General features: G+C 62.4%; 5 protein-coding genes across 10 annotated transcripts; 2 read left to right on the top strand and 3 right to left on the bottom strand.

The window, feature by feature from the left end:
• Nucleotides 1-213: 213 nt before the first annotated feature.
• On the bottom strand, nucleotides 214-4269 carry EEF1AKMT4 (EEF1A lysine methyltransferase 4). Of its 2 annotated transcripts, XM_085513179.1 has the most exons (3): nucleotides 4061-4269; nucleotides 2677-2960; nucleotides 214-1263 (listed from the first exon to the last, which is right to left on the bottom strand). In XM_085513179.1, the coding sequence occupies exons 1-3, from the start codon at nucleotides 4230-4232 to the stop codon at nucleotides 976-978; spliced, it is 744 nt and encodes a 247-aa protein (XP_085369305.1). In that variant the 5' UTR covers nucleotides 4233-4269; the 3' UTR covers nucleotides 214-975. The 2 variants fall into 2 exon arrangements, with proteins under 2 accessions (XP_085369305.1, XP_085369306.1); XM_085513180.1 differs by lacking the exon at nucleotides 2677-2960.
• ALG3 (ALG3 alpha-1,3- mannosyltransferase) lies at nucleotides 4231-6765 on the top strand. The gene is made up of 9 exons (XM_085513176.1): nucleotides 4231-4483; nucleotides 4558-4657; nucleotides 4746-4893; nucleotides 5053-5213; nucleotides 5292-5412; nucleotides 5600-5805; nucleotides 5945-6022; nucleotides 6152-6295; nucleotides 6385-6765. Exons 1-9 carry the CDS (start codon nucleotides 4231-4233, stop codon nucleotides 6572-6574), a joined length of 1401 nt encoding a protein of 466 aa, XP_085369302.1. The 3' UTR covers nucleotides 6575-6765.
• A 217-nt stretch (nucleotides 6766-6982) lies between these two features.
• On the bottom strand, nucleotides 6983-16274 carry VWA5B2 (von Willebrand factor A domain containing 5B2). Of its 4 annotated transcripts, none has more exons than XM_085513171.1 (22): nucleotides 15647-16274; nucleotides 13993-14154; nucleotides 13721-13882; nucleotides 13256-13475; nucleotides 12986-13140; nucleotides 12616-12747; nucleotides 12413-12537; nucleotides 12148-12324; nucleotides 11967-12077; nucleotides 11655-11860; nucleotides 11464-11578; nucleotides 11211-11396; nucleotides 10991-11129; nucleotides 10638-10921; nucleotides 9376-9601; nucleotides 8953-9294; nucleotides 8749-8886; nucleotides 8594-8674; nucleotides 8282-8359; nucleotides 8135-8204; nucleotides 7824-7932; nucleotides 6983-7620 (listed from the first exon to the last, which is right to left on the bottom strand). In XM_085513171.1, the coding sequence occupies exons 2-22, from the start codon at nucleotides 14129-14131 to the stop codon at nucleotides 7021-7023; spliced, it is 3795 nt and encodes a 1264-aa protein (XP_085369297.1). In that variant the 5' UTR covers nucleotides 14132-14154; nucleotides 15647-16274; the 3' UTR covers nucleotides 6983-7020. The 4 variants fall into 4 exon arrangements, with proteins under 4 accessions (XP_085369297.1, XP_015727257.2, XP_015727259.2 ...); XM_015871771.3 differs by having other exon boundaries at nucleotides 13244-13475; nucleotides 15647-16156; XM_015871773.3 differs by having other exon boundaries at nucleotides 13244-13475; nucleotides 13993-14181; nucleotides 15647-15857.
• On the top strand, nucleotides 16265-18301 carry LOC107318208 (uncharacterized). The gene has a single exon (XM_085513177.1). The coding sequence runs from the start codon at nucleotides 16376-16378 to the stop codon at nucleotides 17726-17728; it is 1353 nt and encodes a 450-aa protein (XP_085369303.1). The 5' UTR covers nucleotides 16265-16375; the 3' UTR covers nucleotides 17729-18301.
• Nucleotides 18302-18430: 129 nt separating this feature from the next.
• Nucleotides 18431-22764, bottom strand: LOC107318209 (PHD finger protein 13-like). Of its 2 annotated transcripts, none has more exons than XM_015871777.3 (5): nucleotides 22592-22764; nucleotides 21425-21517; nucleotides 20703-21306; nucleotides 20406-20444; nucleotides 18431-20297 (listed from the first exon to the last, which is right to left on the bottom strand). In XM_015871777.3, exons 1-5 carry the CDS (start codon nucleotides 22670-22672, stop codon nucleotides 20071-20073), a joined length of 1044 nt encoding a protein of 347 aa, XP_015727263.2. In that variant the 5' UTR covers nucleotides 22673-22764; the 3' UTR covers nucleotides 18431-20070. The 2 variants fall into 2 exon arrangements, with proteins under 2 accessions (XP_015727263.2, XP_015727264.2); XM_015871778.3 differs by having other exon boundaries at nucleotides 20406-20441.
• Between the last annotated feature and the right edge of the window lie 37 nt (nucleotides 22765-22801).

Below are 22801 nucleotides of genomic sequence, written 5' to 3'. Positions count from 1 at the left end.
AAGGGGGGGGGGGGACCACACCACCATCATCCATCGCCCTGCAGCCGCCTCTGCCTGGAGGGATGTGGGGTTGGGGGGCTGGGGGTCCGCTCCTCAGCTGTCCTTCTTAATTTTGTACTTTAATTTAATCTTGTTTTGTAAGAAGCTTCTTTGGGGAGGGTCTGAGGGAGGGGGGTGGGGAGGGGGGGATGTTGTGCATGAGAAAAGCCGTCATCCTGTTTTTCGGTCACGTTTATGGGGACAATAATGCAAAAAAAAAATACAAAAAAAAAAGGAAAAATAAAAAAAAGAAAAAAAACAAAAACAAATAAGCAAACAAAGGAAACCACAGAGAAACACACGAGATCAATGAGGAAGAGGAGCGACCCGCGCGCCATCGTGTTCTACCAACGGCCCATTGTAACGCCCAGCGCCATTTGTCACTGTACGGTGAACAAAACGCGATGAATAAAACACGTCCATGTACCGCTGCCGTCTGCTCCTTCCTCAACACCACCCCCTAACACACTGCACCCCACGGCTCTGGGGGGGCCCTGCTGACCCACTTACACTGCGATGGCAGAGCCCTGGGCTTGGGACACCCCACTGTGTCACCTGCCTGCTGCATGGAGCTGCCCTGTGCCTGGTCACACATCACCCACCATGGTCCTTGTGCCACCTCCCCTGCCACAGGGGTGTCCCCAGACCGCAGGGAGCAGCACAGCAGGGTCACGTCCCCCATCCCACCCTCCCCTTCAGGCCCAGGGCTCTGTCACAGCAGAGCTGGGGGGTGGGGAGGAGGGTGGAATTAAACCCGCTGCAGTCTCATTCCCAGCTCCCTGGCTGCAATCCGAGAGGAGGAGGAGGGGTGGGGGGGGGGGCACAAAGCGATGGGCAGCACACAGCCCTGCTGCCCCCCCCTCCATCTCATCCAGTTGGGATGGGGAGCTGGATTTCCCCAGCCAAAAAGAAAGGCGCAGAGGTGACGCCGCGGGGTCACAGTTCGATGGCGTGGAGAAAGTCCTCATCCTCATCCTCTGCCATAGTGATAAGGGGCGGTGGGGCTGGGGGGGGCCGCCCCAGCTGCCTGCCCAGGGCCAGGTGGTGGGGGTCCAGGGGCTGCCCTTTGCACATGATGTAGACGAAGTAGTGGAAGGTGTCCCCGCAGGCTGTGTGCCGCAGCGACCAGCCAAAGGCCTCCTGTGCGTAGTGTGGGATGCGGAAATGGGGCTGAGCGAAGGTGATGGAGAGGAAGCGGCCCCCCGGGCGCAGCACGCGGCTCACCTGTGTGTGGGGGGAGAAAATGGTGTCAGTCTGTCCCACTCATCAGCCCCAGCCCCCTCAGCGATCCCTCTGTCCCCATCACCCTCCACCCCCCCCCCAGGTGCGGTTGGAATGGGGAAGGACTTGGCCCTTTAATCACCATTTTCTCCTGGCTGGAGCTAAGCCCCCGCTAATAGGATGGAAAAGAACATCAATTTTCTTGCTTGGCTTTATCCAATGTCAAAAGGCTCTCGCGGCCGGCGCCCGCGTGCTCTGCATGCCAAGGAGCGCCGGGGCAGCTGCAGCAATGGGATGGCGGCACAGCACCGGGGCTCCATCCCAAATATCCCTACAACATTATCTGCCAAGCACCGCCCCACACTGGGACAGCCCCCCACCCAGCACAGGACATAGGGACAGGAATGTCCCCAGGGGTGTCCCTAAGTCATCCCCCCCCACACCCCCCCGCCATCACCATGCAGCGGTGATCCCGTTAGGGGGCTCCCTAAGAGGATTATGGGGCAGGGGCTGCTCGGCCCCCCCTGGGACAGAGGCGGCATAATGGAGGTTTCCAGGTCAGAGGCAGCAATGGGATTGGTGGGGGGGGGGGGTAATGCAGCAAAGGGGTGGGAAAAGCAGTGGATGCCCACCAGGGAGAGGGCTGAGCCCTCTGTGTGGACAGCAGAGACCAAAGCATGGTGCCGTGCCCGATGGTGCTGGGGGAGGGCAGGGATTGAACGCAGGATTAAAAATGGGGAGAAAAGAGAGAAAAAAAAAAAAAGTCCTAAATCCTCACTGCTTGGCCCAGTGACAAGGACAGGCAGGGATAGGATGCCAGGGCTGGGCTCGGTGCTGGCAGCGTGCAGGGTGCCCTACTCAGCTGGGATGCTATAAGGCATTAGGGGATGGGGGGGCAGCCCCAGCCATGGGGGGGCCATGGTTCTGGTGTCAGCTCCTGGGGAGGAATGCTGGGGGCTGCCAGCACCCGCTGCCCCCCCTGCTGCACTGAGGCAGCTCCATCCTGCTGCCAATTAATGGGGGCCCCGAGGCATTGCCCGTCCCTGTGGAAACGCCACAGCCCTGTCGATGCTGACGGGAGTTTCCATGGCAATGCTGCGGTGGGGACTGCAGGACAGGGACCCCGCTAAAGAGATCGAAGCTGAGCCAGGATGGTGAGAGGGTGAATGGCTGTGACTGCCCCACTGCCGTCACCTTGCCTGGAGCTGGCAAGGCCATGCTGCTGTGTGTGTACCCATAGCTGTGGGGATGGGGCTCAATATGCATGCGATTCCTGGGGATTTGGGCTACAAGAGTCTGGGAGAGGCACCAAAAGGAGCTGGGAGGATCTCTCGGTGCCCCTCCAGCCCCAGCACTTCTCACTTGGGGAACTGGGGGGTGTGTGGGGTGGGAGGCACTGCCCCATCCCTGCCATACCTCTGCCAGCACCCGGTGCATCGCAGCGGCACCGCGGGGGGACACGTGCCAGGGGTCGGCCTCCTCCACCAGCAGCACGTCTAACGTGCCCTTCTCCAGCACCACGTCAAAGGAAGCATCAGGGAAGGTCAGGGAGCGCATGTCCATGACGGCCCAGCGCAGGTCGGGGCAGTGAGCGTAGCGGGAGCTCATGGCCTCCACGCAGGCAGGAGAGAAGTCGATGCTGGTGACGTCGGGGTAGCCCAGCTCGTGCAGCTCGTAGCTCAGAGCACTGGTCCCACAGCCTGTGCTGGGATGGGGATGCTCAATCAAGAGGGGTTGGTCGCATAGGACTCCCAGGCAAGGCCCTGCCTCGCACCATCAGGTCCAATGGGACTCCAATAGGACTCCAAAACCCTGAGCTCCCAACCCCAATGGGAACATAACAGGAACCCCAAATCCTTGTGCTTCCCTACCCTACCCATGCTCCCCAGGACCCCAGTGCTGTCCCAGGGATGCTTGGCTGGGGACTGACTCATTGTGACCTCCAGGTGGAATCCCCGCCTTGTGTCCCCCAGCCCAGTAAGACCCCCTTCAAGATCCTGCCTCGTGCCCTCTGGAACCCTAGTGGCACCCAAACGAGAACCCCAAGATGCTGTATCCCATAATCCTGCCATCATGCCCATGTCCCCCCAATCTATGACCTAAGCAGGGATGTTCTGGGGATGCCCCAATGACCCAAAATGCTGCGTGCTACCCAACCCTGCCCATATCTCCCAGCCCTACCAATGCACCCCGGGACCCAAATACTGTCTCAGGAACACTCAGCTGGGGATAATCTCAATGGGACCCGTAAATGGGGGTCAGCCTTGTGCCCCTTGGGACCCCAACGGGACCCCTGAGACCTTGTGCCCTTCAACCCTGCCCACACCCCCAGGGACCCCACTAGAAACGTCTTGAGATTAATGTTCTGGGGACACCCAGGCAGGGGCTGATTGTAATGTGCCAACCAGGACCTCGTGCCCCCCACATCGAGGGGTCTCACCCCAATGAGAGCCCCGTAACCTCGCATCCCCCAACCCGGTCTGTGCCATCCCGGAGCCGAGCAGCGTCCCGGGGGGGTCCCTCCGTGTAGTGACTCCAACGGGACACCGGAGCGTGCTCCCGGACCCGGGTACGTTGTGATACAGCTGAGCCGCGGGGGTCGCTGCCGGCAGCCGCTGATCCGTTAATGCGATCGGCGATGACACCGCCCGACGGCACCTGCCGCGCTGGGCTCATCCCGCTAAGCCGCGCGGCTCAGGTGGGATTAGCGCTCATTGACACCGCCCCGCCGCCCCCCGCCGTGTCACGGCCGCCCCCCCCCGAGCCCCGGGGCGACCCCCCGCCCCGAACCCGCCCGTACCGAGCACGAGGATGCGGTCGTGGCGGCGCAGCTCGGGCTCCAGCACCTCTCGGAAGCGCTGGAGGCCGCCCAGCCACTCGTGGTGCTCCGCCCCGTCCCGCCGGTACCGCTGCTCCCAGAAGCGGCGCCGCGCGTAGCACCGAGCGGCGGCGGGCGGGGGGCAACGCTCCATGGCGGCGGCGGCGGCGAACACGTGCAGCTTCCGGCGTGCGGCTGCTAAAAGCTTCCGGTCCTTCCGCTCAGAGCTTCCGGCTGGAAACGCGCCTGTGAATAAAAGGTTCCGTGTGAGAGGCGGCATGGCGGCGGGGCTGCGCCGGTTGTGCCGGGAGCTGCTGCTGGAGCCGCGCTACACGCCGCTCGTGGCCGCCTGCCTGTGCCTGGCCGAGGGCGGCGTCAACCTGTGGGTGATCCGCAGGGTGCCCTGTGAGTACCGGGCTGTGCGGGACGGGGGGACGCGGGGAGCCCCGAGCCGCCCTGAGCCTCGCGCCGCCCCGCAGACACCGAGATCGACTGGCGGGCCTACATGCAGGAGGTGGAGGGGGTCAGCAACGGCACCCGGGACTACACCGAGCTGCGGGGCGACACCGGGCCGCTGGTGTGAGTGACGGCATGGGGGCGGGGTGGGGGCGGCTGTCCACACGGTGTGTGTGTGCACGGTGTGTGTGTACCCGCTGTGTGCCCGCAGTTACCCCGCCGGCTTCGTCTACCTGTTCCTGGGGCTGTACTACGCCACGGGCCGCGGCACCGACATCCGCCTGGCACAGCACATCTTCGCTGCCATCTACCTGCTCAACCTGCTGCTCGTCTTCCGCATCTACTGCCGCACCTCCAAGGTACGGGGCACCACGGTGAGCGGCCATGTGTGCAGCCCCCTGTGTGCAGCCCCCCTGTGCCATGCCCTGTGTGCAGCCCCCTGTGTGCCATGCCCTGTGTGCCATGCCCTGTGTGCCCCCCCTGTGCCAGGCCCCGCCGCTGAGCCCAAGTTTCAACAGGTTCCCCCCTACGTCTTCTTCTTCATGTGCTGCGCCTCCTACCGCATCCACTCCATCTTCGTCCTGCGGCTCTTCAATGACCCCGTGGCCATGGTCATCCTCTTCCTCGCTGTCAACTTCTTCCTGGAGGAGCGCTGGTCCTGGGGCTGCCTGCTCTTCAGGTGCGAGGCTGACGGGGCTGGTCTCAGCGCTGAGGCTCTCCCTGTGTAGGCTGTGCTGTAACACCACTTCCCACCTAGCCTGGCTGTGTCAGTGAAGATGAACGTCCTGCTCTTCGCACCCGGGCTGCTCTTTCTCCTCCTACTGCGCTTCGGCCTCTTGGGCTGTATCCCCAAGCTCTGCATCTGTGCCGTGCTCCAGGTTGGTTCCTGCCACTCACCATTGCCCGCTGTCACCAGAGCATCCTTGTGGGTCTGCTGCAGCTCCAAGACCTGTGTTGGCCCCATACAGCCCCCCAAAGGGTTCCCAGCTTTGGCTTTCCCCCATACTCGCCTCAGCACGCAGTGGGGGTGATGGAGCCCCAACTATTGGCTGCTGTATCTTGCAGTTGGCCCTAGGGCTGCCCTTCCTGCTGGAGAATCCTGTTGGATACCTGACACGCTCCTTCGACCTGGGCCGTCAGTTCCAGTTCAAGTGGACAGTGAATTGGCGTTTCCTCCCAGAGGAGGTTTTTCAGCACCGGGCGTTCCATGTCGGGCTGCTCCTGGCACACGTGGCTGGCTTGGTGCTCTTTGCACTACACCGATGGCACAGGTGAGACCTGGGTGTCCTCATTAGTACTGGTCCCCCACCAGCCATACCTTGACAGCCCCCATGGTTTTGGCTCATGGGGTAAACTGGGATTGGGAAAGGCTTTGAGCAGCTGAGACTGATGTTTGTGCTTTCCCCGCAGGTCCAAAGAAAGCATCCTATCTCTGCTGAAGGATCCAGTCGAGAGGAAGCACCCATCTCCTCCCTTGGGTGCCAACAATATCCTTTGGCAGGGTGGGAGACAAGGAGGGTGGGAAGGGCAGGGCAAGCACTAAAGGCTGCTCCTGGGGAACCATGGGGGCATTGCGCTTCCAGCCTCTTGGGTTTGTTACCTCAATGCCCACTCACAGATCGTCTTCGTCCTCTTCTCCTCCAACTTCCTGGGCATTTGCTGCAGCCGCTCCCTCCACTATCAGTTCTACGTCTGGTACTTCCACACGCTGCCCTACCTGCTGTGGTGCACCCCAACCTCCAAACTCGCTCACATGCCCAAGTACGTGTTGGTAGGGCTTGGTGTTATGTGGCTGCTGAGGTTTTGAGGAGGCTGTTGTGCCCCCTACTAACCCCTGGTTCCCCCCACAGAGTGCTACTGCTGGGTGTGATCGAGCTCTGCTGGAACACCTACCCCTCCACTGTCTGCAGCTCCCTCTCCCTGCACATCTGTCATGGACTGGTCCTGCTCCAGCTGTGGTATGGCACAGCCTTGCCACCAGCCCCACAGCCCCCACAGCCCAGCAAGAAGTCGGATCCCCTCTCCAGGAAGGCACTGTGAGAGCACTGGCTGGACAACGGGAAGGGACTCCATGTCGGCTCCTCTGCTTGCTCTTCTGCCTGCCTTGCTTCCAGGTTGCCCCTGGCCACCTGAGGAGGGCCACGAGCCCTGGAACTACAAAGGGGGCAATATGGAAACCTGTGCTGGGCAGGACTTCTCCAATAAAGGGGCTTTAGGGGCCCTTTCCTGGCCGCAGTGTCCTTGTACTGTGACAGTGCCCAGAGTGTGCTCCTTTTGGAGAGCGGTGCCTGGGGCCAGCGAGTGGAACAAGCCTTGCTGCAAGGCTTGAGTGGCTTTGATGCCCCCCCTTGCAGCCTGGCTGTTCCCAAACCTCCTGTCTGCTCCCTCCCCCAGGGGAAGGGTTGATGATCTCCAGGTCTCTGGGCTGAATGGAAGCACACAGGCAGCACGAAGCCAGGCACCTTTATTGATGGCCCCTGTGGCCATCACACGTTGTTGGGGTTGTAGCACAGCATGTTCAATGTGATGTTCTCGTCCCAGTGCCGCAGCAACAGGAACAAGTGCCGGGCTGCCCCTTTGAGACAGCTCACGTCCAGGCCCTCAGGCAGCTGCTGTGCCTGCAGCCACGCGTCTGCCTTGGCTGCCACCAGCTCCCATTCATCAAAGAAGGCAGCACAGCGGTGCTCCAGCCACGCCAGGGCCACCGCCGTAGCCCAGCTGGCACTTTCCAGGTCCTCCAGCCCCACATCCTGCCAGCCTGCTTCCGATGGGGCAGCTGAGTGTGGGGCAGTGTCAGACTCGGAGCCGTGCCCGCTGTCTGCCTGTGCCCACACGGCCGCACTGGGCACCTCAGAGCAAGTGCTGTGGGACTGGGGTGAGCCAGGCTCTGGGGCTGCAACTGGCTCCTCGCCCTCAGTGCACAGCCCTGCCCTGGGGCTGCTCTTGGCCACGGGGGATGTGGGGCTGAGGCTGGCACGGTGGGAGGCATAGGGTGAGGCACGACGCAGGCGGTCTAAGGGGATCTGCACCACTTCAGAGAAGGTCTCAGTGAGCTGGAATGGCCCCCGTGCTTGCTGTAACTGCACCTGCAAGGGGGTTAGGGGACTGCAAGGGGAGCAGGCAGGGACCCAGATTGTCTGCAGTCCCAATACTTGGCATTGCAGGAGGGGCCCTGGGCTGAAGGGGCTGCCCGATGCTGTGGGTTCACCAGTGCTCCTCGGAGCCACTGGACATGTATCCTCTGCAGTTGCAGCTGGAGATACCAAGCACAGCCTGGAAGGGTCCTTACCAGCGGGAGGTAGTCGTGGCTGGCGGCCGTGCTGGAGCACTCGCTCTCGGGGCTGAGGCACTGTGGTCGCAGCATCAGGCTGGGCCCCCTGCGCCGGGTCAGGCTGAACCTGCAAATGGTGAATGAACAGGGCAAAGTGTCACCTGTTCCTTCATTTGGGGCAGTGGGACCCCTGCACGCTGCTGCAAGGATGGGGCTGGACCACTGACCCTCCCACCCCACCCAGAGCTCAAGAGGTGACACTGCCCAACTCCTCCCATTGAGGCGCTGCATCCCCCCCACCTCAGAACCCATATGCAGGGCAGCCCCACCTGGAGCCAGCAATGCTCTCTGTGGATTTCCGGGAGGCCACGGAGGAGCTGGAGGGGCTGGTTGGAAGCCCTGCAAATGGGAGAAGCAGGCAGTGCAGAGAGGCCGTGGTGCACGGGGATGGGTTCATCCTCAGGGCCGTGTCCTACCGTGAGAGCCGTTCTGCTTTTCCCAGCCAGAGGTGGCAGAGGAGGCACTGACTGGAGACCCAGGAACCTCATCCCTCCCTGTAGAACAGCAAAGCACTGAGGGCACTGAGGCCTGGGGACCTGCACAGCCCAGTCCTTGTGGTAAATTGCTGCTGACCCCATGCCCAGCACAGAGCAGAGATCAGTTCCTCCTGCAGCCTCATTACCACCAACTTGGGCTGGGCACATGCAGTTCAAGGGACACCCTGCTATGCTCAGGGTCATCAAGATCCCCAAGGGCTCGGGGTGGGATGTAAGGGGTTGGGTCCATACCTGCACCAATGAGAGCCTCCTGCTCCCCCGTATCCCGTTGCCGGCGACATCGGCTCCCTGCCGTGCCTGTGCTGTGTGTGGCTGCAAGGCACCAACGCCAGCTCAGTGCATGCCATGCTCAATTCCCCATCCCCACTCTGTCCCCCCAGCCCTACCTGTGCTCCACACCTGCGGGGCTGCAGGCAGCACCACCTGCGTGGCCCCATCCACGGGCACCACGCACGTGTAGAGGGAAGGCACGTTGCAGGCTTTGCTGGTTTGCATGGCTTTCAGGCGGAAGCGGCGAGCAAAACCTGCACAGAGCCAGGTGTCAGTGTGCGGTGGCAGCAATGGTGACCTGGGCAGGGAGCAGCACTCACCCTGCTCCAGCTCAGCTTCACGCTGTGCCGCCTTTTCGCTGTCCTGGATGACGGAGCGTGCTGCCAAGCCATGCAATGGTTTCTCCCCTGCTGTGGCCGCCCGCCGCGGGGGGTCCTCTCTGCCCGCCCCATCCCGTGGCTGCAGCAGGGCCTCCAGCGAGGCCGTCACCTCCCAGGACACGGGCTGGCCAGCGTGCAGTCCGTGGATCACCACGTGGCAGCGCAGGGGCAGGCAGGGATCGCCCTGGCTGGGCTCCTTCGCCTCGGGCACCACCGCGCTGAAGAGGTAAGAGGGCTCCACCAGCATGTCCCAGTCCAGGTGTGTTGGTGACAGGAGGTTATCTGCATGGCCCAGGATGTGGGATCAGTGCGGTGACCCCAGGTGACACTGGGATGATTGTCCTTCCCAGGGCAGACACTCACTTGACTCCCCAATGCTGTGCTGCAGCCGCGGTGTCCTGGGGCCCAGCTGGTCCAGCTGCCCCTCTACAGACTGGTTCCTCTTCTGGGACACCTTCTCCAAGGCTCGGCAGAGCCGGCGTGCGTCCAGCTCCCCATGTGGCGACGAGAAGCTGCGGCCAGCCAGGGCAGCTCGTGCCAGCGCCTTCTGCCGCCGTGCCAGCTCCTCACTGCTCAGAGACACCGGCACCTGCAGGGAGCTCACGGCGAGCACGGGGCTCAGCGGCACGGAGTGCAGGTGGGGCTGTGCCAGCACTCAGCAGGGTCCCTGCCGCCCTATCTGGTACCCTGCCCTGCTGCAGTGTGAGCTGGCACCCAAAACCCATCACCTCCCTCACAGCAGGTTGTGCTCATACATTGCTTAATGCACATGGGAAGGAATGACAGCACCGAGACGTGAGTTTGCAAACATCTGTCTAGGGCTGATGTGGAGACAGGAGGGATGCCCCATCCCTGGAGACGCCCTTCCAACTCAAACATTTCTATGATCCTACATGTTTTTGGTGATGTTTGCACTTGTGGGTGCTGAAAACCTCACACTGGGGCAGGGCTGCAGCACCCAGAGCCAGCAGCCAGAGCGCAGGGATGGTTTACACTGGGGAAATCACTTACGCTTGACATTTCAGCTGCAAAGGCCACCAGCTGTGTGTGCTATTGTGCAGCCGGTTACCTAACGCGTCGGGAGGGAGCAACAGGCGGTGCTGGGCTGGGTGACAGCTGGCCTCACCTGGCCTCGGGGACACGGCACTGTGCTTAGCAGGGTGCAGCTTCCCCTGGCACAGCAGCCAGGCTGGATCCAAACCCAGACACAAAGCAGCAGGGACGAACCCATCGCTAACAGAGCATCCTGCGGCTTTGGCAGAGGGCTGCAGCAGCCAGGCAGGAGCCAGACCACCCCCTCCCTGCCTTGGCAGGTTCACTGCCTGACGGCCAAATGGTTGTTTCCACTTCATTTCTGCAGCATCAGTGAGGACGTGAGCTGGCTGAGGCTTTCATTAGCCACACTTGCCTACCGGCACCTGGGGGGGACTGGCTCTTTGGTGCCCAGCAATCTGGTTCCAATGAGACAAACCCACCTGAGGAACTTGCTGGCAGCATCCAGAGCTGACCCTGACTAAATACAGACCATGGCCCTCCAGTTTCCACCTTAACATCCCCCCATATCCAGGCACAGTGGGATGGCAAAGCCCCAGCAAGGTTGGAAGAAGCTCCGGTGCATCCCTTACCTTGATGGCAGCAGGGGCCGAGGGCAGTGGGGCAGATTTGGTGGAGGACTCACAGAAGGACAAGCTCTTCTGGCCCTGCTGGGAGGTGGTGTCAGGGGCTGCAGAGCCACTGTCTGGGGCCACGTCACGGGAGCCGGTGGACTCGCTGCTGGTGGAGCTGCGGGACAGCAGCCCCTGGCTGCGCTCCGTGCTGACTGAGCAGTGTGTCAGGACGTACTGCTCCTGGATGTAGGAGGGCTGGTAAATACGCTTCCAGATGTCTCCCCCTGAAGTGAGGTCAGCACCTGCAGTGCAAGCACACAGCCGTCAGCTCACAGCCCCTCTCAGCCCCTCTCCATGCCCGTTCTACTCACTGCGCTCTGACTCCTCTGTGCCAATGGCAGAGATCTCCACGGAGGTGTCTCTGGAGCTTCGGGACAGCCGTGTGCCCGCTGGGGTGGGCACCTCCTCCTGTGAGGGGACAGCTGAGCCCCGGCGAGCTCCATCCCGGCCCTGCAGAGAGTGTGTCAGCACCGGAGGGGACCACAAAGATGGTCAGGAGGATCCCCAATGGCAGTATCCCCCCGGCCTCACCGTGGGGCGCTGGTCCCGGAACCGGGCGATGCTGTACAAGGTGCAGTAGCTGATGAGCCGGTCCCCTGGGTAGAGTGCTGCAATCTCAGTGGGGGAGAGCAGAGCCTCAGTGCTGTCAGGCACGTACCAGTCGATGGTGATGTCGCTGACGGCCGGCTCCATCGCCTTCTTCAGGGCCTTGATGAGCTGGGGCAGGGAAAGGAGCTGGCATCCAGCCCCACCATAACCCACGTGTCCCACGTCCCACCGTTACCTTGGGCTGCAGCCTCTCGGCCAGATCCAGGAACTCAGCACGGCCATGGCTCAGCTTGGCTATGGCTGTTAGCAGCCGCCGGCACACCCGTGGGCCCATCCCAAAGCTAAAGCACCTGCAGGAGGGAGCCATGCACTAAAACACCTCTGATTTCAGGGACAAGCCTCTGGATTCCATGCCTGACGCCATACCTGACAGTGCTGGCCTGCCTGCGCACCAGCTGCAGGATGCGGCCCACATCACCCACTGCTGCCGCCGCGGTGAACAGGAAGAGCTGCCGGGGGTACCCGTGGTGCAGGGGCTGTGCCAGTGCCCAACTCAGCGCCGCCAGGAGGTCAGGGCTGCCCGTGGCCGCCCGCAGCTCACCCAGGTGGCAGCACGCCCGCTGCAGCGTCTCCTGCCCGCCAGGACAGCCGGCTGGTGGGGATGGCACCAGGCAGCCATCTGCAGCGGGGCCGGGTGGGGAGGATGAAGGGGGACAGAGGGTCCCCCACAGCACTCACATTGCTGCAGAGGCGGCTGGAGGGGAAGAGCGGCTGCAGTTCGGCACCAAAAGTTGCCATGTTGAGCAGAGTTCCTGGGGGGAGGCTCTTCAGGGCCACCAGCAGCGCTTCCTGGGGTTGGGGATAGTCATCAGGGCTCTCAGCTCGGTGCGGGGTCCCCAGGCTCATCACCCTGCCTCACCTTGACCCTGTCGACGTCAGGGCTGCTCACGGCTCCACTGCGATCTACAAGGAAGAGGACCTCACGGGTGACACTCTGCAGGTCCCCTGGGGTGGCCTCCACCTCCGGGCAGAAGTTGAGCATCAGCACGGGGTTGTGGAAGATGTCTTTGTGGAAACGCTTCTGCACAAAAGCCACCTGCAAGAGTGCAACTCACATCAGGGCCTTTCTCGCCACCACCACCACCACCTTCTTCTTCCTCCCAGTCACATCAATGCCCGCTCACCTGTCTCTCCCCACTGCCGTCCCTCCTGGCTATCCGCACATAGTCCCGGCGTCTCCGGATGTGTGCCTCATACTCTGGGTACGTCATGGTGCCTTCCTCCATCACCAGGTGGGGCTGGTGGGGCTCTGCAGGCGCTCACGTTTGCCCCATGCTTTGGGGACATGCCCACCCACCCCCGGACCCGCTGCACCCCCAGCCCTTACCGCAGGGGTAGAGGATGATCTCCACATCTCTGTCATAGCAGTGACGTTCAGCCAGGGTGACGCAGGTGGTGGTGGCAGAGCTGGCCCAGGGGTCGGCATCGGCACGTAGTGCGTGGGTCGGGCTCTCCAGGCCTGGAGGGGGCACAGACCCACTTGGACCCGGCCCTGAGGAAGCCACCAGGCAGCGCTGATGGGATTCATGCTGCTGGCAGCCAGCTGCACCGTGGCTGACCGATGTGCCCCTGCAGCCTCCATCCATCATGCCCCCGCCGAGGATGTAGGCTGCTGACTCAGAGCCTGGTGGCGCTACTCAAACAGTGCTAATGTCACATGCAGAACAATTCTGCGAGCCCCCAACCCCCAGCCCTACCTGCCAGCAGGCAGGGGCCCTTCACCAGCAGCTCAAAAGCAAACTCGTAAGGAAAGGGGTTGTAGGGCTGTCCCCTGAAGACATCTGAGCTCTCCGCAGGTGCTGCGGGTACGGGCTGGCTCCGTGCACCGGGTCCCCCGAAACAGCTGGTGGGGCTACAAGGGGAATGGGGTGAGGGCAGCTCCCACAGCTCCCCTGCACACCCAGCATCCCCCCCGACCCCAGGACAGCAGAGACTCAGAAAGCCATGAAAATCACCATAGGGCCAACCTGTCGTCACACAAGCTTCCCGGCTCGCTCTCACGCTCGGGGGCGGCAGCAACGCGTGGCACAAGGACGGAGGGCAGGATGAGGTGCAGGGCCCCCCCAGGCAGCGTGGGCAGCTCCCGTGCTGTGCTCAGGGTCACAGCCAGGCTCTCTGCCGGCCCCATTGAGCCCGTGATGATGACGAAGGTGGAACGCTCAGTGTCCTCATCCAGGACAAGGTGACCTGGGTGAGGGGAAGGACAACATGGGCATCAGTAGTTGAACCAATTACTCACCGAGGGGATAACAGAGGGGAGCACAAAGGGATGGGAAAGATGGACAGAGAGGAAGAGAATAGGGCTGAAATGGCAGAAAGTCGTGGAGTCAATAGGGAGAGCAGAAATAAAGGAGCATCCCTGCAGCTCTTCCGGAGCCGCAAAGGGGCCTCATCAGCCCCTCGTGTCCCTGTGCTTTGCCCCATGCACTCACCGCTGGCACAGCGGCGCGGCCGCCCTGGGCTGCTGCCACACTCCAGGCAGCACTCCTGAGCCCGGTGCCTGCTCTGCACCTGGAAGGTGATCCGCCGGCTGCCCACCACTGCCTCAAAGCCAGCAACCAGCTCTGAGTCCTCCAGCGGGTAAATGAAGACACCTGCAGGTGGGAGAGAGCCCAGAGGCAGAGTCCAGAGTGGCAGTGGGGTTGGAATGGGGTACCCCGGCATGGTGTCTATAGGGTTCCTGCACCCCAATAACCGTCCTTACCTTCCACAGGATCTTCACGTGGGTTGGTGTACAGGAGCTGGGCAGTGATGCTCAGCACGTACCCATTGGTGCACGCCTTCACCCTGGAGCTCTTCAGAGGCAGAGCCTCCCAAGAGGAGAGCACGTACAGACCTGGCATAGTCCCTTGGTCCCTTGGCACGGCTGCAAGATGAGGTGCTGGGAGAGGGTCTGTAGAGAAGGGGCTTGTGCACACCAACAAAGGAACACACACATGGACCTGAACCCAAATCTCAGCTCTGGAGCTGAACCTCAGCCCTGTGGAGCCATGAAAGCCCACGTAGCCAGCAGCAGCAGACAGCCACACATCCCTGTCTCCTGGCCACCCAAAGCAGCTCAGCAGCCTCAGGGCCTCTGCAGCCCATCCCCTGTGCTGGAGGGAAGAGCAGCATCTGCCACTCCCATCTCCATCCACCCACTGAGGTTACCAGGGTAATTTGCTTAGGAAAAAAAGAAGAGATGCACAAGAAGCCCACGGCGTAACTAGGGCACAACAGAGTGCAGTGTTTGCTGGGGGTTTAATAATTAACAACAAGGTCAGTGCTGCACTGATGAGCAGCACGGAGGGGAAGGGGCAGCACAGGGATGCATGCATGTGGCTATCCCTAACCCTATAACTGACCCTAACCCTATAGCTAATCCTAACTCTAACCTTAAGCCTGACCATATCCTAACGCTAAACTTAACCCTAACCCCAACAAAAACCCTTACCGTAACCCTAACCCTAACGGTAACCCCATTCTAACCCCAACATGGGAAGAGAGGAGCACCCACCGTGGGACAGCAGTGGGAGCAGCACCCAGATGGGGACATCCCCAACCCCATTGCCTGGAGCCATCATGGATGGGGCCATCCCAAAGCCCTCCCATCAGTTCCCAAGGTACCCGGCTCAGCGCTCAGCAACGTGCCCACTATTTGCTGTGCCACGCAGCCTTGTTTACCGGGGCTGCCAGCAGAAGCTGTTCCAGCTGCTTTTTATCACTTCTCTTTGCATTTACACTCGCAGGGTAAACAAGGCCCATCTGGCCTCATGTGCTGCTCTAAGCCCTGAGGTGATGAATAAAAGCAGAGATGCTCTTCGCCCCGAACTCAGCAGCAAATGGTGCCCAGCACAGAATCCCCACCAGGCCCCCGTCCCCTGCCCACCTGCAGCACTTTGCAGCCCCCTCCTCACCTTCCCTGCCACGAGCAGCTGTAAAGTTGTCAGAGCTGCACCTGGGAGAGCTCAGCCCGGACATGGGAAATTACAGCCCCACAAACATGATGTCCCATCACAACCCCAAACCCAGCACTGCGCGGGGTCCCCACTGCAGCTGGCCCAGCTCAGAGCTCCCTCCCGTTAAAGCCCTGGACAGCCCCAGCCCCATGCCAGGGCACTTCCCCTCAGTGCAGCCCCCAAAATAAAAGCATCCCAACCCCACGGATCCCTCGGAAGGGGAACAATCCCAGCAAACAGCTCTGACGAAGGGTCCCGCCGGTGATGGGAGGGCATTTATGGCACAGTCCTAGGACTGATGCCCTGGGGCAGGTCTCGGTGGGGCGATGATCTCAGCACTTGCACGGCCCCCCATTGCCTCACCTCACCATTACGCAAACCATGGGCAGCCCAAGCCCCCCATCGTGCCCCGGGCCTTACCTGGAGGACGATGATACAAGGACTGGGGGCTCAGCGCCCACACGAGCCGCACCAAGCTCCGCCCGGAGCGATTCCCTCTGCTCCGCTTGGGGTCTGCGCTCACCGATGCCGCCGCCCCACCCGCTGCAGGCTGCCGTTCTGGCACCGGCTCCTCACCGCCTCTCCATCCCCGTGCCAGCGGCACCAGCTCCAAGCCCTGCCTCGTTAAAGGGACACGGACCCGCTACGGCAGCCCCAGGGCGGGGGTCAGGCTGCGGTGAGGCCGAGCATCCGCCCCAAACCCACCCACCAGAACCCACAGCGTGCGGGGAAAGCCCTGATGGAGGGCAGGGAAAAAGCAGAGGGGGCTCGTGGGGGGAGCTCAGCTTTAGGGCGAAGAGCGGGGATGGGGAGGGGGCGGGCAGGGGAGGGAGAGCCCGGGGAGCACGAGCCGGGAATCCCTCAGCTGAGCGGGGCCGGGCAAAAACCCAGCAGCTGTAGGGCTGATCCGGGCAGCCCCCGCCCTGCGCTATAGACAGGGCTATAGATAGACAGGAGACCGGGCCGCGCTGCCGCTGCACTTTTTATAGAGCACGCACGGGGGAGGCACCGCCGCCGCTCTGCCGGCTCCAATACACCCGCATTGAACGCACACACTGCGGGAACACGGCACGGGGCCCGGGATGCTCCGCGCACCGCGGGTCCGGCCGTCACGGGGCGCGGCGCTGCTGCCCCCCAGCGGCGGCACGGATGGACGGACGGCACGGGGCGGGCGCTGCCCGGAAGGCCGGCCCCATCCGCCGCCTGCGGGACACGGGTCCGGGCTTGTGTCGGGGCGGGGCAGAGGAAGCTGAGCGCGGGGCTCGGGCCGGTTGTGCTGCTCCTCGCGACATGGGGAGGCCCAGGAAGGAGCCGGCCGGACACGCGTCCCCGCAGCCCGCGGCCTCCAAAGTGCCGCCCGCAGCACCGCCAACATCCGCCACTGCCGGCCGGGCGGCTCGGAGCGCTGCGGGACGGGAGGCGAAGGGCGGCGGGGACCGGACACGAGCCAACGCGAAGACACAGACACCGCCCGCCGTACAGACACCGCCCGCGGTGCAGCCAACACCCGCCGCTCCGTCCCGCGGTGCTCGGGGTGATGGCGGGGAGCAGCGAGCAGCCGCCTCCGGGAGCCAGAAGAAGGCAACGGGAACCAGAGCAGCGCCCAGCACAGCCAAGGGCAGAGCAGGAACGCACCTGCATGAAGGCACCAAGGCCGACACCAAGGCCGACACCAAGGCCGACACCAAGGCTGACACCAAGGCTGACACCAAGGCTGACACCAAAGCCATCACCAAGGCCAAGGCCGGCCCGTCCGGGTGCTTCCCACCCGCCCTGCAGAGCCACGACATCAGCCATGTGGAGGAGCAGACCCGCGGCCAACGCGACAACCCGCAGTGGTTCGAGTGGCGGCAGAACCGCATCACGGCCTCGCTGGCCCCGCGCATCGCCAACAGCAGGTTCGCCAACGGGAAGACGGACAAGGTGCCGCAGTCCTACCTGAAGGCCGTGCTGGGCAACAAACCTTCTGTGCAGACGCCGGCCATGTCGTGGGGTATCCGCAATGAGAAGGAGGCCGTGCGGGCCTACGAGCAGCTCAAGTCTAAGGAGATGGGCCGGCCCGTGCAGGTGGATGATTGCGGGCTCTTCATCCATAAGGAGAAGCCGTGGATGGCCGCCAGCCCCGACGGCATCGTCACCGAGGCCAAGACAGGGAAACCATTGGGGCTGGTGGAGGTGAAGTGTCCCTACAAGCACCGCAACAGGACGGTGCGGGAGGCCTGCAAGGACAAGGACTTCTGCCTGGAGCTGAGCGGGGACTCCTACGCGCTGAAGCGGGATCACGACTACTTCACCCAGGTGCAGTCCCAGCTGGCGGCCACCGGCATGCGGCACGCTGACCTGGTGGTGCACACCAACAAGGAGACGGCCATGGTGCCTGTGGAGTTCGATGCCGAGTTCTGGGGGCAGACGGTGCCCAAGCTGGAGAAGTTCTACACCGAGGCCGTCCTTCCCCACCTGGAGCAGCAGGCCGCCAGCGCCGCCTGGGCCAAGGAGGAGTAGAACCTGCTCGTTGCTCTCCCAGATGTTCGCTTGGCTTTGGGTCGGCCATGCAAACCCTGCTGGCAAACCCTTAGAGTAGAAGCTGCACCTGAATCTTCTGCTGTTCCTGTTCTGTTCACTGCTTCTGTATCGCACCAGGATGAAAGAACCCACACCAGCAAGGAGTGATTTTCTGTATGGGGAAAGAGAAGAGGCCTGGAGCCACCCTGCACTCCTTGCTGCATGAGCCCTTGGCACTGTGTGATGGAAGCCAGCACATCACGTCCGTCTGCACTGGAACTCCATGGGGAAAACTGGATCCTTCACCTCAACACTCGGCAGGACTAAACCTCAATTCCACTTGAGTGGAAAGCAATCAGGACAGATTTATGTGAGCTCGAGAGCAAAACACGAGTTGAGAGCTAAACCACCATGTGCCTTAGCAGCCACAGCAGGGGCAGCCCTCGTCCTGAGCCATCCCGCTGTGCTCAGGAATGGGATCAGATGCTGCCCACCCAGGAGGGGCTCTCAGGGAGGTGGGCATTGCCCCTTGGCTGCTTGATTCAGTGTCAAATAAACCATCTGTTGAACCACTCCTTGCCTGTTGTGTGTATGTGTGGCCTGGGGGGTACCTGCATGGGGGGGTTACATGCAGAGATGTTCAGCAGCTCGGCCAGATCCCACCTGGGAGGAAAAGGGAGAAACAGGCTGAAGCCAGCACCATTATGGCAAAAGTACTTTATTATGTACATACGACTCCAGCCACACTCCACAGGGCAAGGACCAGAATTTGCTATTTTACATATCAATACAAAGTAACTATAAAAAACATAAAGCACTTTCGGGGCCCAGGCTTTCCACAGGAGAGGCACAGGGGATGAGCCTGGGGATCGCCGGGTGGCGGGGGGCTGCCCCCTCACCTCCCCCAGCTATGGTCCCATAGTAACCCAGATGTGCAAGTAGGAGAGAACCCAGCTAAGAGAAGCAGTGATGGGATGTATAGCGAGTTGGGGCTGCCCCACACCCTGCTCCAGCAGCAGAGTGCCAGGGCCAGGGGGCAATGGGACAGCAGCGGGGTCTGTATTCCCCACCCAGAAAGTGCAGAAGGCACCGGGCCAGGCTCTTTGGAGGGGCTGTGAAGGAGGATTTGGACAGTGAGTGAATGCAGGGCCCCAGAGCGCACACATTGCTTGGGGAAAAGCCTTCCACTCTGAACTGGAAGGTAGGTCCTGCACCTCTGGAGCAGCAGTTGCATAGCAGAAGGGGCTCAGGGCCTGTTCCTGACATCAAACTTCACTCTTAAGTGTCAAGAAAAGAAGTAATAATACAAAAGAACAGCCAAAAAAACCATTTCTGTGCTGGAGGGGCACACTCAGAAGCAAAGCCCTCCCAGCAGCCAGCTCTGTCCCAGCTCAGCTCTCAGCATCACGCGGATGCTCCACCTGCAGGCAGGAGATGGCCACAGGGTACAAGGTTCAACTGTTAGAAACATGGATAACCAACAGAATGCTTCCCACTGCTCATCCCACGCCCTACTCGCTCTGAGGGTAGCTGGGTTCCCTACCACCAACCTCACATCTGTTTCAGACAGGAGACTTTAGTGCAACCGGAGTATGTGAACCAAGAGGACTCAAAGAACAACTTGTCTAACAATCTACCATAGGACGCCCTTGCTGCACGCCGTTCTTTGCCCAGTGGGACTACCCTGAGGTCTCAGGCACAGCAGCTGAAATCAGAAGCACCATACGACAGGGGCAGGGCCTCCCCCATGCAGCCTGAGGGGCTGATGAGCCAGAGATGGACACCTAATGCCCAACACGGAGCAGCCTGGTTTGCTCCAGGGTCGGGCAGGGCCGATATTCATTCCTTCCTCTCATCCTAGAGAGCAGCACACTACACAGAGGAAGTTTGCCTGGGCTGTATCTACATCCTGGAAGAGAACTTGGGTCACTGGGGCTTCGCCATCGCAGCCCACCTGAAGGTCTCAGGCAAGGACAATGGTGAGGATGGATAAAGGAGGATGAGAGCCACAACTTAGAATAAGAGTAAGCTTCCACCACGCCACATGGAAACTATCTGAACTAGGTTCTCCTCAGCTGGCCTGGAGGGAAGGCACCGAGCCAGGTTTGTGCAAGGACAGAGATGTGTCTGAGTGACCCAACGCACGGCTCCTCTCCCCCAACATCTCAAGGGGTAACTGAGCTCCGTGATCAACACAACGCCCAGGAGACAAGGAGCAACAAGGGGGACAGCCCAACACCACAGCCCAGCCCTTCCCCTGCCGTTACTGCATTGATTGTCTAGCCAGATTGGGCTACGGCCTGAGGTGTACAGAGGGGCCCCTTCCCTCCCAGCCCCCCGGCTCAGTCACAGAAGCGCTTGCGGGGCACCGTCCGCGCTCTGTTGGAGCGGCGAATCTCCTGCTTGGCGTCACGACACCGCTGGCAGATGAAGATCTCAGGCACGTTGGATTTGCGGATCTTGGCACAAGAGAGGTGGATCCAGGTAGCGCACTCGCTGCATTCAATCATGGGCCTCCCCGCGAAGGGCTTCAGGCAGAAGCAGGTGATCAGATCCCAGGCGTCATCGTCTGCTCACAGAGAGATGGATGCAGATCAGAAATGGCCCCACAGCTGTGGTCTGACCCCACCGTGGGGCACAGCACCACCTCTGAAGCCACAGCACCCCCCCAACTCACCTTCTGCTTTGGTGTTGGGAGCTGCTGCAAATTCATCTGCTGGTGTTGCAAGAGGGGAAAGAGAAAAAGTAAAGACCAGATCAGCACGGCACCTTTACAGCCAACTCCCTCCCTCCCTGACACCTTCCCAGCCCGCACTGCACTCTCTATAGAGGAAAGTCTCTAAAAACCAGGTCTCTGCTCTCCACTTGTCCCTTTGTGGGGAGAACCCAGGACCACATGCAAGTACGGGTGGCCCTGGCCAAGGGAGGGTCGGTGTTTGGCACCAATCACAGCTACGTTCCTTTAGGCACTCACCGCTGAGCTGTGAGCTCCCTCTGCTTGCGTCTTCCCCTTCGCTTTGGTCCAAGGTAGTACAAGAACCGGGGCTTTTCCTCCCTCCGGAGCACTGCTCCTGCTCCTTCAGCTGCACATCGTCTCCTGCTGGTTTCCCTGCTCCCTGTGCTCCGTGCTCCCAGTCCTTCTCCTCCTTCATCAGCTCCTCCAGGAGGGCACGAGGCTGTGTGTCCCCAGCCAGGCTGAAGGAGGGCTCCAAGAACTCTTCTTTCCCAGGCAGCACCCGTCCCTCCAGCGCAGCCAGCTCCGTCCCACGCTCCTGCTCTGACCCAAAGCTCTTCCCGGTGCTCAGCTTCTCCACCTCCTGCTCCAAGATCAGTTTCTTCACCGGTGGCTTCTTCCGCTTCACCTGCTGGGGCCGGACGTCATAGAATCCAGTGGGGAAGGCAGTGCAGCCCAGAAGCAGGCTGCTGTCTGCAGCCCCCCTGGCCGCGCTCCGGCTGCTCCTGTCATCAGCCAGGAGATGGATATCAGAGGAGTGAGAGGAGGCCCAGCTATCGCTGTCCTGTGTGCTCCCCGTGCTGTTCTGGGGGCTCATGCTGCCGCCGTGGCCCCAGGGCTCGTTCTGCAAGAGGGGAAAGCACAGCAATGGTGTGAGATGGCAGCAGAGACAACGTGAGACTGCAGCACCGACACCAAGGAAGTGTCCATGGGACGCATGGGAGCCTTTGGGGGGGACTCACCTCATCGGGGTACGGGATGTACCCGGCGTAGGCCAACACGAAGGTGCAGAACTGGTTGAAATCCTCCACGGTTCTCTGTCGCTTCATTAACGGCTGCAATGAACAGCAAACACGGGTCAGCCCCACTGCCCACGTACGGACCCAGCACTGCACATGGACGCACGGGGCCCCGATGGCCGCCCCCCCCATCCCCTCCCCGCCGTGTGACACACGCGGCCCGCTCCGTTCGCCCCCCGCACGGGACACGCCCAGCAGCGGGAACCGTGAGTCAGAGCCGGGGGAGCCCCGGGATCCCGGGGGCGGGCGGGGACCGGGGGGACAAAGTCAGGGAACGGCGCAGCGGTAGAACGGCCCCATCCCCATCACGGCACGGGGCGGGGAGCGGCAACGGGGAACGGGAGCGGCCCCCCCCGCACCCCCCGCCCCGCCCCGGCCCGGCCGGTCCCCGCCGACACCTGATCGCTCCCAAGATGGCGCCCGCGCTCCCGGGCTGCCCCCGGCCCCCCCAGCCCTGCTCCCCCCGCCGGGCTCCGCTCCCCCCGCTCCGGGACACGGGCACGCGTGGGCTGCGGGCACAGGGGGGAGCAGCTCTATCCCCCCCCGGGGCAGCACGGCAGCAGCCCCCCATCCCAGCACGGCACCGCCGAACCCACTCCCCCAGCACAGAGCCCTCCCAACCCCCACCCCCCCCTCCGGGGCCTCGCGCACACACGCAGCCCTCTCCAACCCCCCCAAACTCACACAGACCCCCATACACACACACGGGGCGCCCCCAGCTCACACCGAGCTCCCATACACACGCACACAACCCCCCCACCGCCCCCCCGGCACGCTCCCAGAGCCGCGATACACACAGAGCCCGAACCCCCCCCGGGACCTCTCCCTCCTACACACACACACACAAACAGCCCCCTCCCCCAGGGCCCCGCACGCACACACACACACACACACACACAGATACACAGACATACACACACACACACACACACACACACACACAGCCCCCCCCGCCCCCGGCCACGCCGGATCCACGCACACACACACGCTCCCCCCGCCCCAAGAACTGCCGCTCAGCCGCCCCCCCACCCCACATAACCCCCCCCCTCACCCCCTAATCCCAACAAGGACCCCCCCCCATCCCATCCCATCCCCCCGGACCCCGCTCACCTCCTCGCCCCCCGGGGACCCGGGGCTGGGCACGGGGCTGCTCCCCGCCGATCGCGTCCCTCCGTCCCCCCCGCCGTCCATGTCCGCCCGGCCCAGCAGCACAGCGGTACCGATACGAAGCGGAGGGTCGCTCGGTGTCCGCCGCCGGTCGGAGCGCGGCCGCCAGCACCGCCCCGGCTGCAGGGGCGGACCCACCTGGTGGCGGGGAGG

Source organism: Coturnix japonica, chromosome 12 (assembly GCF_054131305.1).
Source record: "Coturnix japonica strain WE chromosome 12, WE-NBRP24, whole genome shotgun sequence".
Classification (NCBI taxonomy): domain Eukaryota; kingdom Metazoa; phylum Chordata; class Aves; order Galliformes; family Phasianidae; genus Coturnix; species Coturnix japonica.
The sequence above is the reverse complement of the archived record's forward strand: the minus strand, read 5'-3'. Positions and strand labels throughout refer to the sequence as shown.